This window comes from Clarias gariepinus, chromosome 13 (assembly GCF_024256425.1).
Source record: "Clarias gariepinus isolate MV-2021 ecotype Netherlands chromosome 13, CGAR_prim_01v2, whole genome shotgun sequence".
Lineage (NCBI taxonomy): Eukaryota > Metazoa > Chordata > Actinopteri > Siluriformes > Clariidae > Clarias > Clarias gariepinus.
In genome coordinates, this window is record NC_071112.1 from 32,620,364 (window position 1) to 32,636,599 (window position 16,236).

Below are 16,236 nucleotides of genomic sequence, written 5' to 3' on the forward strand. Positions count from 1 at the left end.
AACATATAATAAAGGACTTTATAAATATTCATTTATAAATAATTTATAAATATTATAAAGATTTATAAAATGCAAATAGTATATATATCCAAATATTTATTTCAAAACCATGTAACCAACTCTTAGGTAATTTCTACGGTGGCTAAATAAGAAAAATGGTTGCCCATAACAAAATAAAAACAAAACCAAATGAATTGAAAAACAAAACACTGAAAACCAAATAAATTCAAAAAACAAAATAACGAAACCGAAAATAAATTTAAAAACAAAGTGAAACTGAAAAAAAAATTTAATCCAAAAACAATATAATAAAATAAAACTGAAAACAAAATAAATTCAAAAAATAAATAAATTCAGAAACTAAATAAAACTAAAAACAAAATAAAACTGAAAACAAAATAACTAATTCTAAAACAAAATGAAACTGAAAAATGAAATAACAAAACCGAAAAAAACATTAATCAGAAAACAATGACAATTCAGTCAAACCAGAAAAGCTGATCTGGTTTGGCAAATAAAAGTCCTCCTGCTGATCTTGAGTGGCAGATGTCCAATAAAGCGATAAGAATTTTATTTGCAAACCAAACCTAAATTTTTCGATTTGTTGATTCTTACCGCTGATTGGACAAATGTCTCGTTCAATTAGCGCTAAGAATGTTATTCCCAAACTATACCTAGCGTTTCTGGTTTGACTGAATTGTCGAGGTGTTTTCTTATTAAATATTTTGTTTTCGGTTTTATTATTTTGTTTTGCAGCCAGAGGAATGTTCCTACTGAAACCCATAACAAATCTTATAGCGGTATTATATTCAGGACTCTCAGACTCCCGTGGCTTACCTCAAGCTGCTCCTTCTGAGTGAACCCTCGCACCCCTTTCCCAGCTGACGCCTGCCCCATAAAAGTCATGACCCTGACAAGAGGCTGGTGGCGGTCAAGCATCTCGGCGATCTCCTGAACGCTCTCACGAAACGATGAGAAGATCATCACTCGCGTGCTCTCCGCTTTGCCTCCAGAGTCTAGAAAAAAAATTTCAGAAAATAAATACATTTCTGCCAGGACAAGGGACACGAATATAATCTAATGACAGTGAGGATGCAGATATAAAAAAACCTGAACAAGTAAAGACACGTAATTATGAAATACAATAAATTGTGATTTGCAATTATGGAAGGAAAAAATATATATATTTATAGTTATTTTTAATATTGTGGAAATTCCATGACACACATTTTCTCCTGGTATTACTTACATCAGAAGTCTCTTTGTTTCATCACTCTTGAAATAAATAAAGCATTAAATGCAACTTGGTATAAAGCCCAGAAACAACAAATATCTCTAAAACTTCTAAACCTGGGACTAACATCAGAATCACTTATACATATAATAACGGTATTGTAATTTAATTTAACATCTCATTACCATTCATAATCATTACCAAGATTATCTCTATAAGAATGTCTACGGCTCACAAAAAAAATAAGTAAATTATTTTTGGTCCATGTCTTTAATAAATATCCAGTTCAAGGAATTAAAGCGTGGTGAACTGTACCTGATCTCTTCACCCATGTACTGAAATGCTGTTGAATCACCTCGTCCAGTTTCTGAAGTTTTGGATGACTGTAGAAATACTTCTCCTTCGGCCCTGAAAACAGAACTAGTTAGTCTGAGCCGAGTATTTGTGCTTTAGAACGGAGTATGTTATATTATATTATTATTATACATATACAAATATATTATTATTATTTAATGGCTGTAATTTTCTAGGATGCTTCAACAGGCGTTAAGTCATCATGACTTAAGTATAAGTAAACAGATCAGCACTATTTCAAGTTTAATAATGTCTTGGATAGATTTTTAGGTCTAATCTAATCATGTTAAATCTCCTTAGTTTTTTTTTCCTTTTGCTTGATTCAGGATAATAATTTGAGAGTTCTGTTTTTCCTGGACAGTGTTGAGAGTACACCAACAATCCCTCCAGGCCTTAGTGGGCACTGAGTAACATTTTTATACACATTTACATTAGATTGTCTGATGCAGTATTCATCACAAGATTAACTGTGTGTTAGGAGTGTATTATAATTAAGTATTGAGGAATAAGGAACAAATCCAGACACAATATTTGTCTTAATATAAACACGGTGTGATGTTAAGGGCCTGAAAACAACTATAATAAATCAAGGACATGATCTCTTTATAGATAAACTTAAATTTATTTCAGCTCTTTCACTCTCTATAACTCTTATAGTGTACAGGGACATGGGAGGCCTGGAGACTCTCCCTAGAGAGTCTGGAAATGCCAAATAGCCAATGTCCAACACCAGTCAGCCTCTGTATGGAATTCTTGCCAAACAGTAGAGCATGTTCAGTGGCAGACGTCTTTCACAGAAATGAAACCTGTATTTAAAAAATGTACAGCGCCATCTGTTGGATTTTGAGATAAACGAATTATTTTTTTTCAAGGTTGATTTTTTTTTTAAAGGCATAAGGACATTTTCCATTTAAAATTTAAATTTGCACATCTTGCCGTGTCCCGATGTAGATGAGACAATATGTTAACTCAAGCTCGGCCAAACACACCTGTGAAAACCCCATTAAAATCAGATCAGTATTTTTTACGTGATCCGTGCACAAACAAACAGACAAAAACATCTGGATGTGTTCTATTACTCATCTTACATCCCCCAAAATTATGTTTTCACAAATATATGTACAGACATAACAAATTTGCAGTTTTATTATATATAAATAGATATATTACACTCATTTTATCTTATTATTTAATGTAGTTTTTCAAATTGTTTTTACTTCGCTATATATATATCTGTCATTTGCTACTACATCTTTACTGTCTATTATGTTACTATCCTTGCTACTGGATATTGGAAACTTCCTTCAGGATGAATAAAGAATCTATCTAATCTGTACGTCTTTGAACTGTGGGAGGAAAACGGCGTAACTGGAGGAAACCCCCCTAAGCACGGGGAGAAAATGCAAACTGAAGGTGTCAGGCCAGTGTCATTTATTTCGGCTGATTAGTAGAGTTAAATACCTTTGTCAGTATTGAGGAACATGGCCTCCATTTCCCTGTACAGGTCCACAAAGACCAGGCTGCGCTGCAGCTCATTTCTGGCCCGTGAGTACTCTGAGAAAAAAAATTAAAATGGAAAAAATAATAATAATAAAGAAATCTTTAAATATGCAATAGTGGTGCAATAATGAGTAGTTATAAAAGCAGAGGAGTGTTCAATAAATCTGTCTCAGGTTACCTTTAGAGCCTGACATAATGTTCTGTGTGAAAAGAAAGAGGGATCTGAGGCCCATCTGCTGCAGGAGCTCGAACCCGTGGTACAGGCTGATACAGAGCGCGAAATCCCCCTCCAGTGCACCGTGCTGCGCTGCCTGTCACCATGACGTCAAACATTACACACTTTACAAGTCTTTATGTTTTAACACCAAGGTCATATTCTGTGGTTTTAATTATGAATTTTTAATAATTTCTTAATTATAACACTTTATCAGTGCATAAAAAAAAATAAGATAAAAAAATCAATCATCTGAAGCTGATGGTTTTAGTGAGGAAATGCTTTATATTAGGGATAATATGTTAAATCTCTGCATGTATCGATGGAAGGACAATAAATATCACTCATTCACAATAATATGCTAATAGATTATTAGCAGCACTGTTAGTGGTATATAGATAGTTTTATGTGTAATACATATGAGGTTTGTTGTACCATGATCTGTGATGGAGGATTGCGTCTGAACTGATCTCTCGCCAGGATGACCTGATACTTGGTGAGGGAGCGGATGTCACGCTGGCTCAGCACTCGCATCTGGGTCAGACGGGACGTAAACCTTTCCAAAACCTTTTTCAGAACAAAAACATGGGCTGTTAGACAAAGATAAAACACTAGAACGGTTACATAATAGAAAATAAAGTGTTTTTCTTCCCATGTGCCGGTTTTAGACAGATAAAGGGTAAAAACACTTGGCTCTGAAGATTGAGGGGGAAAACATTTTACTCTTTAATAATTTATTATAAATAATAAACCACAAATCCGTTAAATCTATACATTTTACAAAAAGGTAAGAAAAGACATTAATGTAAATACAGCCATTTAGAACATCCAAGAAATGTTTACACTAGCTGTGCACATACACAACATGATAATTATCTTATACTTTCCATTTTTAATAAATTGAAAAAATAAAGAGTCTGAGAGCAGAGAGCAGCTTCGGTTTAAGCTCAGCAAATAAAGGGACGAGTAAATTTTACTTTCACACAGAGTTCACTTGTGTAGATAATTTTGTTCAAGACTATTAATTCCTGTATGATAAAGACCGACACTTCATTCAAAAATAATATCTGAAAACTGCCTACACAGCTACAGAGTTCCTGGGTATGTTTAATGTAGTTTCAAAGAATAGTTCTCCAGAAGGACTTTTTGTCTCTCATTATGTTTAGTCCAGTCCCTGTACCTGAGAAGTTTCAGAGGAATGTTTTTTGTTTGTTAAGCCACACAGTGATCTATGAATCATTCTAGTATAAAAATCATCTACATAAAGTCCTGACCCAGTGAGAAACAGGTACAGATGATGACAGATGATCAGGAGGTGATTAGTAATACTGATGATGCTGAATGCTGAAGGGTTGGAACAGACGAGAGGGGAAATGAGGTCGCTGCTGAGGCTGTTACAGAAACAACCAGTTTTTAATCTGTTTTTAGGCACTTTGCAGCCTGTAAATAAAACGTTTTATCCTAGACACAAATCTATTGCACTAACACTTTTCAGCCTACTTATACCTGTATGGAGCTGCACACAGTATAATGAATGTTCTCTATATAACAAGCACAAAGCTAACAGTGAAGAAGGTTAATTAAATGACCTTCGACACGACACACACGCTTACTTAAATTTTCAACTTGCTCTCGTTCTCACACAGATGCGCACGTTGACCTGGGAGAAGGAATGTTCTGATTTAACAGCTAGAAATAATAAAACACAGCTATCTTTGTTACGACTGAGAGCTTCTTTAAATAAATAAATACAAAAAAAGATTAGATAGAGCTTCCAAATCCCAGACACACACACACACACACACACACACACACACACACACACAGAGGGTTTAAAGTGCCTGGATCAATTCAGTGTTGCTAGGTAACATGATGTCTAAGCTGTGACCTCAGATTAGAGTTTAAGGCCTGTTGAAAGCACTGTGCATGTTCATAAGAGTAACACAACTGAAATTCAGTTTTTCACCCATTATCACAAATTAATTCAGTTAACATACACAAGACAGCTCATAACTGTAATTTAAACTACCTTTCTAAGGTCACATGGTCAACTCATGTAAAGACGATACATAAGTTGACCTTCTGGATGCAGTACTGACCAGGACGGCTGTGACTGTATGTACACAGAGCACAAGGAGATGGTTAATACCTGCCAGCGACCTGTTTGAAGGACACCCAAGTGCTGGAGGTGTGCACATCACTGGGTTTATTCTGCCTAGGATTTATTGAGGGTCGATGTGTGTGAGGATGAGCTTATGTATCCGTCAGCCTCCATTAGTGTGTGCGTGTGTGTGTCTCTTTAGTTCACATTGTAATGTTAGCATTCAGATTAAACTAAGAACTTTGGCGTCTTTGTCATGTTCCTCAAAAGCATGTTTGCAGTGCAGCTGTCTAAGTAACATCCATGTGAATACCAGGACCCAAAGCTGTTGGTCCCCGCGGGCACGTGTAAGCCTTCGGGTGTGTGTGTGTGTGTTTGTGTGTGTGTCACTGCCACCAGTTTACTGGGGTACACCTGATAATCAGTGTTACTCTGTTAACCTGCCTAAATGTCATGGCTGATCAGTGTATAATACATTATCCTTTAGTTTTTCACAAAGATATGACAAAGGTAATACAGAGGAGACTGACTACACAAATGTTTCTCTGAAAATAAATCATCTTTACATAAGTTTCCATGTGCCTAAGGATGACTAGACAACCTACAGAGCAGTTCCACATTCTTCCTAAATCATTATGCAGCCCTCATTATTATTATTATTATTATTGTTAGTCTTCTATATCATTATGGTAATGTCTGCTGTAGATGTCCTTGAGTATCATCTGTTACCATAAAAACAATAATCAAGATTATTATTATTATTTTTTTTTACAAATTATACACAGGGACATTATACTCGAGATTATTCATAATATTAAGATGTTCATGTTAGAGAGCCAATCAGATTCAAGCACTTTTTTTTATTATAAATATATAAATTTCGAAGTCTGACTGTACTGTACATTAAACTCAGTAATGAGTCGCAGTCCCCCCACCCCCTCTAAATCACGTGGTATGCATGATCACATGGGACCGCTCGCGCGCTTATAAGTCTGCACTTCAGGAGCTTGTGATTAGAAGAGATTAGTTAGCGCTTTTTTTCCTTTTTCAATTGTGTTTATAAAAACTTTTACAATTTGCTGATTTAAAGATAAAAAAAAAAAAGGTCTCCGACCGGAAACTTTAAAAACTTTAGTTAATCGGTCAGGATTAAGGATGGAGGGCGGGGGGTGTGCGGGGTGTAGGGGAGAGTGGTCGGGACAGCAGGACAGGATCACTCTGGAGGATCTGGGTTCTCTCTCGGAAGATCAGCAGCTTTCAGACCCTGAGGGAGAGGACAGGGACATGATGGAGGGACAGCAGGACAGGCTGCTAAGTTACTGGCAGGACGTGGCCAGGGGACACCGGATACAAGTGCCGAGAGGTAAAGTGTGCGCGTGTGTGCGCGTGTGTAAATGCAAATGGAAAAAACTCAGACAACTCTGACACTTACAATTATCAAGCAGATCATCTGCAGCTCCTAAATCCTGATCCTCCTGAGAGCATAATGAGGTCATTGTGAGGTCATGATGAGGTCATGATTGATATGACAAGAATACCACATCATGATTAAAGACATTTCTACAACACACAATATGTACACAATTTGGTTTAATTTTGATTCTAGTTTTTAATGCTAAAAGTTTTTTATATTTTCTATATTATACAATTTATTATTATACTTTATTTCATATTTTATATTCCCATTTTAATATTTTCCTTTTAATACACTATTTTTCTTTTCTTATTACTATATTTTTATTGTAAATTCTTTATTGAATACTCTAATACCGTGGGCGGTTGTAAGAAACATTTCACTGCATATCATACTGTATATGAAGTTTTAATTTGAAATACATTACGATCTATGCTGCAGACCCAAAAGTATGCGGACACCTAAAATCACACCTGCGTTTTTGTGTGCACTCCTTACCCAAACCAGCGCAGGGGGAACACAAGTGTATGCTGTAGAATTATCATTCGTACTACAGAGCCCAAACCTATCCCAGCCTGGCAGTGCCCCTGGCCATGGAATGTGGGCCTTGACCTCAGCCCCACCATACGAACTAAAAAGCAGACTACACCTCACACCCCCTTACACAACAGCGGTGCCGAACGTCATTAATGATCGTGTTGCACATACAAGTGTGACGTGAGTTGCTTACAAATGCAGGAGTGTTGTCTTCAGAACAGTCCATGATCCTTTATTCCCTCCACCTCGAGTTTTGAGCTCTGAGACACTTTCGAGCGTCCCTGTGTCTCTCTTTATAATGAATCCACCCTGTGATCTGTCAGACTGGAACATCTGTGTATGTGAGTCGCGTGTTGAACTTCACCAAACTACTCAGAGTACCAGAGGAGTCCAGCCTGGACGTGGAGTAGATTAACTCCGAGTGAAATCGAAGGGAACGTAAACAAGCTAAAATAAGACACGCAGCTTGTAACCCAGTGTTTTAGCTCACTTGAATTCTCCACGGTTCACCGTCTCTCACCTTCAGTCTCGACCGAGTTATGCCTGGAAAAAACTTTGGATTAAAGCTAAACATCGATGTAAATGCCCTAACTAAATAACTTTTTAAAAATGTAATTCACATTTATATATTTTTGCGCATTTGAGGTGGTAAAATGTTGCTGTTCCTCTCTAAACTATTCACAATTTGTGGAGAGCAAATTATAAAATAAAATCACATAAAAAAAAGGTTATTTATAAAATCATGATACATACAAACCTGCACTACAAATTAAATCAGCTCTGTGATATTGTGATAATATCGTATCAGGTGTTCCCTGGTGATTCCCCTCCCCTCCCCTCCCCTCCCCTCCCCTCCCTAGTGAACAGGCATGCGTACGTCATCCCCTGGACGAGGCGTTTCTTCTAAAAATGTTTTTAAGCTCTTGAAAGGCTCGTGTGACCCGTCTGGTATTCTGAAGCAACAAAGGGGTTTAAGAGAAATTCAGATGAAAGCTCAGATCATGAGGACGAGCAGAACACACGGGCGCAGAGCCGACTCTGGGCAAACCCTGAGCGCTTACAGATGTGACGTAGATCTGTTTAAGCTCCAAGCAGTAAGAGATGAGACACAGGTCTGAATAAATGCATTGTAAGTCTTCGGAGATCGGGTCTTAGGGCATTACGATGTTTATGTAGGTAATCATGTCTCCTCTGCTTGCCTTACAGATATGGCTGAACCCATTCAGCAGCTAACAACCAATAATAATGGCACCCACCAACGAGAAACCGTTCCCTTCACGCTGATCTCACGCAAGGAGAAGGTGCGAATATTCTACTGTTCAACTTTACTTATTTGCTTTTTCTTGTTGTTCAATATTTATTTATCCATTAAATTTACTGCATGGATGAATAAACAACAAAAATCTTTCATCAATTATTATAAATCAGAGGAGGACCTCGTGTTAAATGAATATGATAATAAAAAGGATTGTAAGATAACACTCAGTAACCAAAAAAAAACCTTACGTGCCCTTTAACACCTACATCTACATTTAGGCATTTGGCCGATGCCCTTATTCAGAGCGACTTACATTTTTATCTCATTTTATATCTAAACAGTTGAGGGTTAAGAGCCTTGCTCAAGGGCCCAATTTGGTGTTCGTGGGATTTGAACCTGGGACCTTCTGAATCGTAGTAGAATGCCTTAAGGGCACAGACATTTTTACTCTCCTGACCACAAACGGCCGAGACATCTATAGACATAAACGTAAAATGCTGGAACTTCAGAGCGGTGGTTTCTCGTAAATGCTCAAACGAGTACTTTCACGAATACCAAAAACCTTTCACCCTTGTGTGAGCCCGAACACAGAAGAGGGTTAATAACACATTAATAAAGCATTCCTTATTGTCTTGCAGTGCGGAGATGTCCTCTATGAGACACGCTCTTATAAAAAAGCTTACTGGGCCTGCATCACCGTCGAAAAGGACACGTACGAGCAGAGCGTCGGCTACGGCTTCATGAGGATCATGAGATACATCTGCCAGCAGAACTCTCAGGGTAACTGCTATAGACGGAAACAAAAGGACAACTTGTTCCCCGGTTTTGCCGAATCATGTGAGCCACAGCTGTGAGACTGTGTGTCTTTGGCTTTGCGTTCCAGGCATTTATCTGGGCATGACCGTGCCCGTCCTGACGCTGGTGCGCACAGAGGAGGCAAACAGCCGCTTGTCCAGAGCCGTCACTGTAGCGTACTATCTGCCCTCGATCCACCAAGCTCAGCCACCACAGCCTCGCGACCCCGACGTAGTGATTGAGACGTGGCCTGACACTACCGTCTACACCAGGTCAGCTTCAGGGAGACAATTGGACAACGCGTCTCATTACATTATTTAGCTTTATTTTAGAGCTGATTTGTTAAAATGCATTTTTTTTTTTTGTGTATTTTCTTTTGAAATGGAGGAACCATGTGACAGCCTAGAGGGTAAACTGTCATATGATGGGGGAGACCTAACTGGTGGAAGGGAATTGGCCAAAATTATATATCAAGGCGAAATTTAGGGGAAAAAATTGATTGTTAGAAATAGAAAATATGTTCATGATCATTTTAATTATTATAAATTAATATGAAAAAAAATCTGATTCATGTATCGTCATTCTTTTGTGTAGCAATACATTTATACACTCCAAAACTGATCTTTAAAAAAAGTTGTTGTTTTTTTAATCAGTAGATCTTTGCATTTGATGTGATAAAATGTTGCAGTTCCTCTATCATCCTACAGGTGGCACCTCTAAACTATTTACATACTGACAGGCGGCACATCATCCTGTGTGCTAGGAGTAAATTTCTTGTTTAGAATTTAAACAAAATCTAAAGATTTATAATAAATTTGGATATTTATAAAATCGTGATACTTATAATGTGCGATCAGAAAGTCCTCCTGCAGTGGCTGCATAGAGTACAGGAAAGGAAGAGGAAAATATTTGTTTAATGAAACTAGTATTTCTCTCTCATGTATTTATTGATTAAATCTCGCACAGTATCGCGATGTGGTATTCTCGTCTCGAGGAAAAGCTGTTCGAAATTTTCCACAGACAAAAATCTGTGTATTTATCGGCAGCTTTTAAAAAGTGCATCACTAGAAAAACACATTCTTCGATGGTGAACATTGTCACACAAAAATACACGGCCGATGTTAAGCAAAGAACTCCAAGATTCTACACTGTAGAATCGCGATACAAATCAAATCGGCACCTGGGTATCGTGATCCCATCGTATCTGGAGGTTTCTAGTGATTTCCGTCCATAATTATAAATGTCATAAAAAATAAATGAATAAATGCTATTAAAACATGTAAGGGTTTTTGCAGTTAGGCATTTCAGAAATCATTTAAAGTCAGTGCTATACAGTAGGAGGAAAATCGGCTCATATTTAAACGTCCCAGATGTTTACAGAGTAATATCCACTTAAATCTCTGCCACTGTTGACCAATTTGTACAACCTGTAGATATTCCTCAGTGACAGATGTGCATGTAACCCCTCTGTTCAACATCTGTATGTGAATCAGTACTTTGTGGTGCTTTCCGTGTCCCAGGCCGTTCCCCGGTGCTACAAACGAGACCACGCTCATGACACAGATCAACACTCTGGCAGAAATGCTGGATTCCCCCGAGCTGTACGTCACCGACTCCTTCATCGTAGCTGGCTACACCAACCCCGCGGCGGCGCACAGAGTTAACGAGATTTGGTTCATTCGAAGGCAGTGAACGGTTTGGAAACCTGATGAAAACACCTGATGGAAACACCTGCACCTTCACCAATCTACTGAACATGCACACGGTCCGGAGTGGAGGCTAAGAGGACATTTATATGGATAAGAGATTAATAACTCGAGGTGAAGTGGAAGGGGAGGGACTTCCTGTACAACTGTCAATCATTCCCGAGTCTCATGTCCATTGAGTCTGATTGTTTTGCTTGTTTGTTTTTTTATTAGTACAACAGCGTATGCCAATGTTAAAATGTGAGGTAACTTTTACACAGAGCGGCTTATGAAGGTTGGCTACTTTATCTGCTTTTGTAATTATAATTAAAGCTGTTTTAGAATCATGGAGCTAAATTCCTAACTGGTGCTTAAAAATGGTGCAGGTCCGTTTGTGTCTGTTTCTTAACATGACTGCTTACCACAAAAGTACCTTATTATTTTCATGTTTGTTCTCTGCTTTGCTTCAGTATATTTGACGTGTATTTACGGGGTGGTGTATATTTTTAGATGTCACTTTGATAAAGATTAAAAATAATAGTGCTGCTGCAGTTAATTTTTTTTGTAATCCCAGCTGGATTTAAACTTCTTCAAAACTGTATGTAAACACCATATACACAAGATTATATCCAAAGTTTATCAGGAACACATTTATCCAGTTAAACCAGTAAAATGTTACATTTCTGCGTTATGGCTACACAGGAAAGCTCGGATCCACATACCTCATATCACGTTTTTTTTTTGTTTTGCTCTTTGTCAGTGTTCTGTCTAAATAAAATAATAAAAACACTGACTGTTTTAGTAAAGTATTTATCAGATTTATCAGAAAGTTTAATTTTGTCGGAGGGCTGTAAATAAATGTACAGAAATGAGTTGTGTGTGTTACAACAGTCAGGTTCCTGAGCGACTGTAAATACACTTATTTGAATATCCATGTAAATGTGCTTGTCAGAAACAGAGTACTGACACACACTTACCGATCAGCACATGCTGGTCATGACAGAAAGGCCTTAGAACAACCACAATACACAATACTGGGCGTAATGTGTTGCATTGTAATGTTATAAAATCTGATGAAAACTAGATGATACAGGAGATCTGCTTGGTGAATCTTTTAAGCAAAAAAAAAAAAAGTTTTTACTCTTTTACGTTTCTTTGAACTGCTCTCGTACCACTGCCATCAACTAACGAGGGTAAAGGGTCACATGGGTTTCACACAGTCACAGTGCAGCATAAGAAATCATCTACTATCTAAATACATCAGCAGCTCAGTTGTAGTGGCATATTATATCATCAAAGACGTGCTGGAAAAAAAAAAGTGTTCACTAAAATATGCAAAAACAGTAACAGCGCCATCACCAGTAGAAAATTTTAAAAGAGAGTTTAAAACATATCCTGTAAATATCTGTTATAAAAAGACCCACTGTCTGCTCTGTTTGCTAGAGGCACTGCAATTATTATTATACATAAGCTCTTATGTATAAGTCATAAAGCCTTCACAGGAGCATTAAAATAAAGATATAATAAAAATAAAGTATTTTAATTGTTGATTAGCATGCAAGCCAAAATAAAACTGCAGTTTGAGCTCAGCTGCTCTCATCACCCTCAGGCTAGTCTACTTCGACGGTCAGGTGTCCACAAACTTTTGGCCATATAGTATAACGTGCTTGGACATACGTTACATACGAAATGGATGGGTTACAGGAGGAAGAGGAATACACAATACCTGAGAAAAGACATCCCAAACTCACTGTAACTGGATTTAAACCTGCCTTTGATAAACACATTGCTGGTTTAGTGCACCATCTAGCGGCAAATGAACAGCACAGACACTCCATTGATCTCTTCAATGGGACAGTTAGGCCTTGTTCACACGGGCGTTAAAATCGAGCGTTCTTCTTGCGTTCGTAGCGTCTGGTGAGTGCGGATCAAGCGCAGAGTGTTTTCTACACGTAGGAGTCAATGAGAGTGTTCACACGGACTATGGTGACGTGCGTTTGTCCGGCTGCGCGTTTATACGGCATTAAAAAAACGTTGCATGCAGCTTTTTCTTGCGGTTCAAAACCCAACAAATGCAAGGAAACCGCTTCTAGTTCGTTTTCTTCGCATTCATTTTACGCTTCGGAGGACCGGATATATCCCATGATCCTACATGTTATACACAGGGAAATGCAGAAAAGGGCAAGATAAAAAAAAATTAATTGTTGAAAAACCTACGCGGAAATTTCTTTATATACCACAAAAAAACTTCTTTTAATCCGACGTTGTGCAGTCAGAGAGTGAACCCAGTAGCGGCGGGCTTTCATATCCAGTTCCCGACACACTGCCCACACAGGTTAACACACAAACTACTAGTTGAGCTGCAAACTGACGTTAGACAGAGACAAACGAACGCCAGTGTAGAAGTCAATCGAGCACCACTACAAAACGCAACATAAACGTCTAGGACGTTCAGAGCGTGTTTGTTTATCCAAAAACTTAACGCCCGTGTGAACAAGGCCTTATGATGCTGTGTTGTTTTTGTGATTTCTAGTGATATAAATTGTTGTGCGTCAGAGAAACTAAGATTGATGTTTGTGAATGAAAAATGTCCGACATGCTGGGTGAAAACTGTGGAAAAACAGCTTTATTACACACGTCAGCTGAGAGCTTCTGGTCATTTCATTTCTGCATACTTTCTGGACATTTATATGCATTTCATTTTTCACACTTTTGCACATTTTCCTTATTTTGCATATCTTAGTACAGTCATTACTGTGTATATTTTGTACAGCTAGGTTTTTTATATATATTTTTTCTATATCCCATATTGTATATTCTGTTCTTCATATTTGCAGAAGGTCTCTATATTTTATTCTTTATTTCCATTCCCTAATTTATTTTTATTGATAATTTAGATTTTAAAGGTCATGAGCGGTCATATAAGCACTTTACTGCATATCGGACTGTGTATGAGACAATTTAAATTTGATTAGAATTTGAGCTGCTGGATTTATAAATACACATATGTTAACTTAGGAACAACTGACAATAACAGCCAAAACATTTCCTCAAGGATCTGATTCTTATTTTGGGATAAAAAACATGTCCAGAAGCCGCCATCCCTGTCCTAAAGTTACCCCGGGTCCTATGGTTATGTCCATATGTATACAACTATCAGACATACATCTTCACTTTCAATTCAAGTGTCACTGAAACAACAATCACACCATGTCCTTTCAATTCAGAACAACTCAATCTCTGCTTTATATCACACACTCACACAGTCCAGTTTATTAGAAACACCTAAGCAACACAGTGGACAAAAGTGAAACTTGGGGAGCTGCATGAGCACGGGTGTGGTGCGGCGTACCTGTAGGTAGCGAGACTGGTACGCCGTGAGCGACTCTCCTAAAGGGACGACGATCTTCTCCACGCTGCGCTGGTGCGAGTGCGCCTGGACGTCCGGGCTCTCCTCTGAGCGCAGCTCGATGTGAGAGATCAGCAGGTTGGAGATGACTTGCTGCACTGCCTACACACACACACACACACACACAATGTAATGTTATGTAATGCTCTACTGGAACATAATTTTTAAGCTACAACATCAAGACACACCTTCATGTCGGCCCCAGGTGTCGCGCTGAGAGCCAGGACGCGGAACTGCTTCGTCTGGTTCCATAATTCCCGCACCACCTGCACACAGACACACACCGTACAGGCGTCACACACATATAGTTACTGATCTCTTTCTAAACACTGAATGAAAGCTACAGGTACCTGACAGTACGCGTGATTCCCCGACGCCTTGTGAGCTTCATCGATGACCACGCACTTGATCTGAACAGCAGGACACGTGTTGCGGGACAAATCGTTCACCATGACCTGCGGCGTCAGGAAGAACACCCGCCTGGAACGCCACAGCTCTCTCCTCTGCGGAGCCGGAGTGCTGCCTGAAAAAAAAAGAGGGAGAAAAGACGATGGAATGAATTCGAGTGTCAGTTTACTGAGAGGAAACGGTCCGAGGAAACAGTCTGCGTCACCTGTCAGCTCGGCCATGTGCTGCTGAGGAATCCCCATGACCCTGTAACACGCCTCGATCTGCTGAGCGACGAGGGGCTTCGTAGGAGCCAGGAAGACGATCCTGCCGTCAGGATACCAGCGGTAGAAGTTATACATCACCACCGACGCGATGAAGGTCTTCCCCAAACCTGTGGGCAGGCACACCAGCGTGTTCTGGAACAGCGCCGCTTCTGAGATCTTTAGCTGATAATCCCGGACAGGGAAGTTAGTCGGGTAGATCCATATCCGTCCCGATGAAGCGTCAAAGCCGGGAAGATCTGAGCAGACGTCTGGAGAAACGTGAGACGACAAATGGGCTTGGTTTCCTTCTAAACTTTTTTCAGCTTCATGTACAGCTATGAGGATGAGATCATCATCCATCTCGTCCATCTCCTGCTCCATATCCTGTTCCTGCTGGAATCTCGATTCCTGGTGGACCGAGGTCCGTTTCCCAACTTCGCCCCAGAGCGAACTCGCTGCATGATCACTTTCCTTTCTCTTCGTCTGGCTGCTCGCGCCTGCTCTTCGCCTCTGAGGTATCTTCTTCCCCTGATCTTTTCTCTGAAACGCCGTCTGAGGAACAGCCGAACCCCAGGTCTGGAATAAAGTCCTCTGATTCGCACCGCTCATTTTTTTTATTTTTTTTTATCAACCCTCAGGACAGGACATTCTCCTCAAACACCACGAGATCTCCTGATCAAATCTCAGAGATGTCACTGGTGTGACAGGAAGTTCTCCTTCACCAGACAGGAAGTTCTCCAGCTCTTCAGCTCCAGCTGTGATGTTCTTGAACTTTATCTAGATAACATCCTGAGTCAGAGGTTGTTTGGTGATAAATCACAGAACTCCAGATCTTTCTAACAATATTTCTGACATGTTGGTTTTTTGACATTTATATTCTCGACATTCTGCATTTATTATGCTAATAACACTAATACTGAAAACAATAACAACAACTAAGAAACCGTATATTATTAAACAGCAGTGTTTTGTTTTAAACCTACATTACAGTTTATCAGACTAGAGCGCTAACAGTCAGGCTACAATGCTAACGTGCTAACTGTTTGTTGTGTTCCGTGTGCGCGAGCTCACGGCTTTAGGCT

At 39.0% G+C, this 16,236-nt stretch overlaps 2 protein-coding genes across 3 annotated transcripts in view; one reads left to right on the plus strand and one right to left on the minus strand.

Annotated features, from left to right (window-relative positions):
- Window positions 1-16,236, minus strand: part of fancm (FA complementation group M) — a 29,848-nt gene extending 13,612 nt beyond the window's left edge. For both annotated transcript variants that reach the window (XR_008361872.1, XM_053510238.1), the window contains exons 1-9: window positions 15,115-16,236; window positions 14,852-15,024; window positions 14,690-14,767; window positions 14,445-14,603; window positions 3,738-3,869; window positions 3,267-3,399; window positions 3,050-3,142; window positions 1,550-1,642; window positions 838-1,016 (exon numbers count right to left, since the gene is read on the minus strand). Coding sequence is in view for 1 of the 2 variants with exons in the window: in XM_053510238.1 (XP_053366213.1) it covers window positions 838-1,016; window positions 1,550-1,642; window positions 3,050-3,142; window positions 3,267-3,399; window positions 3,738-3,869; window positions 14,445-14,603; window positions 14,690-14,767; window positions 14,852-15,024; window positions 15,115-15,763 (1,689 nt within the window). In the remaining variant the exon portion in view is untranslated. The remainder of the gene's footprint in view (window positions 1-837; window positions 1,017-1,549; window positions 1,643-3,049; window positions 3,143-3,266; window positions 3,400-3,737; window positions 3,870-14,444; window positions 14,604-14,689; window positions 14,768-14,851; window positions 15,025-15,114) is intronic.
- soul3 (heme-binding protein soul3) lies at window positions 6,559-11,200 on the plus strand. Its single transcript, XM_053510239.1, has 5 exons — window positions 6,559-6,766; window positions 8,561-8,655; window positions 9,251-9,392; window positions 9,496-9,679; window positions 10,928-11,200. The coding sequence occupies exons 1-5, from the start codon at window positions 6,559-6,561 to the stop codon at window positions 11,097-11,099; spliced, it is 801 nt and encodes a 266-aa protein (XP_053366214.1). The 3' UTR covers window positions 11,100-11,200.

Bases quoted from the DNA above. Each gene is read 5' to 3' on its own strand.
- soul3 (XM_053510239.1), top strand. From the start codon at position 6,559: ATGGAGGGCGGGGGGTGTGCGGGGTGTAGGGGAGAGTGGTCGGGACAG. The intron at 8,656-9,250 runs GTGCGAATATTC...ATTGTCTTGCAG, and splicing joins TGATCTCACGCAAGGAGAAG to TGCGGAGATGTCCTCTATGA. The intron at 9,393-9,495 runs GTAACTGCTATA...TTTGCGTTCCAG, and splicing joins CTGCCAGCAGAACTCTCAGG to GCATTTATCTGGGCATGACC.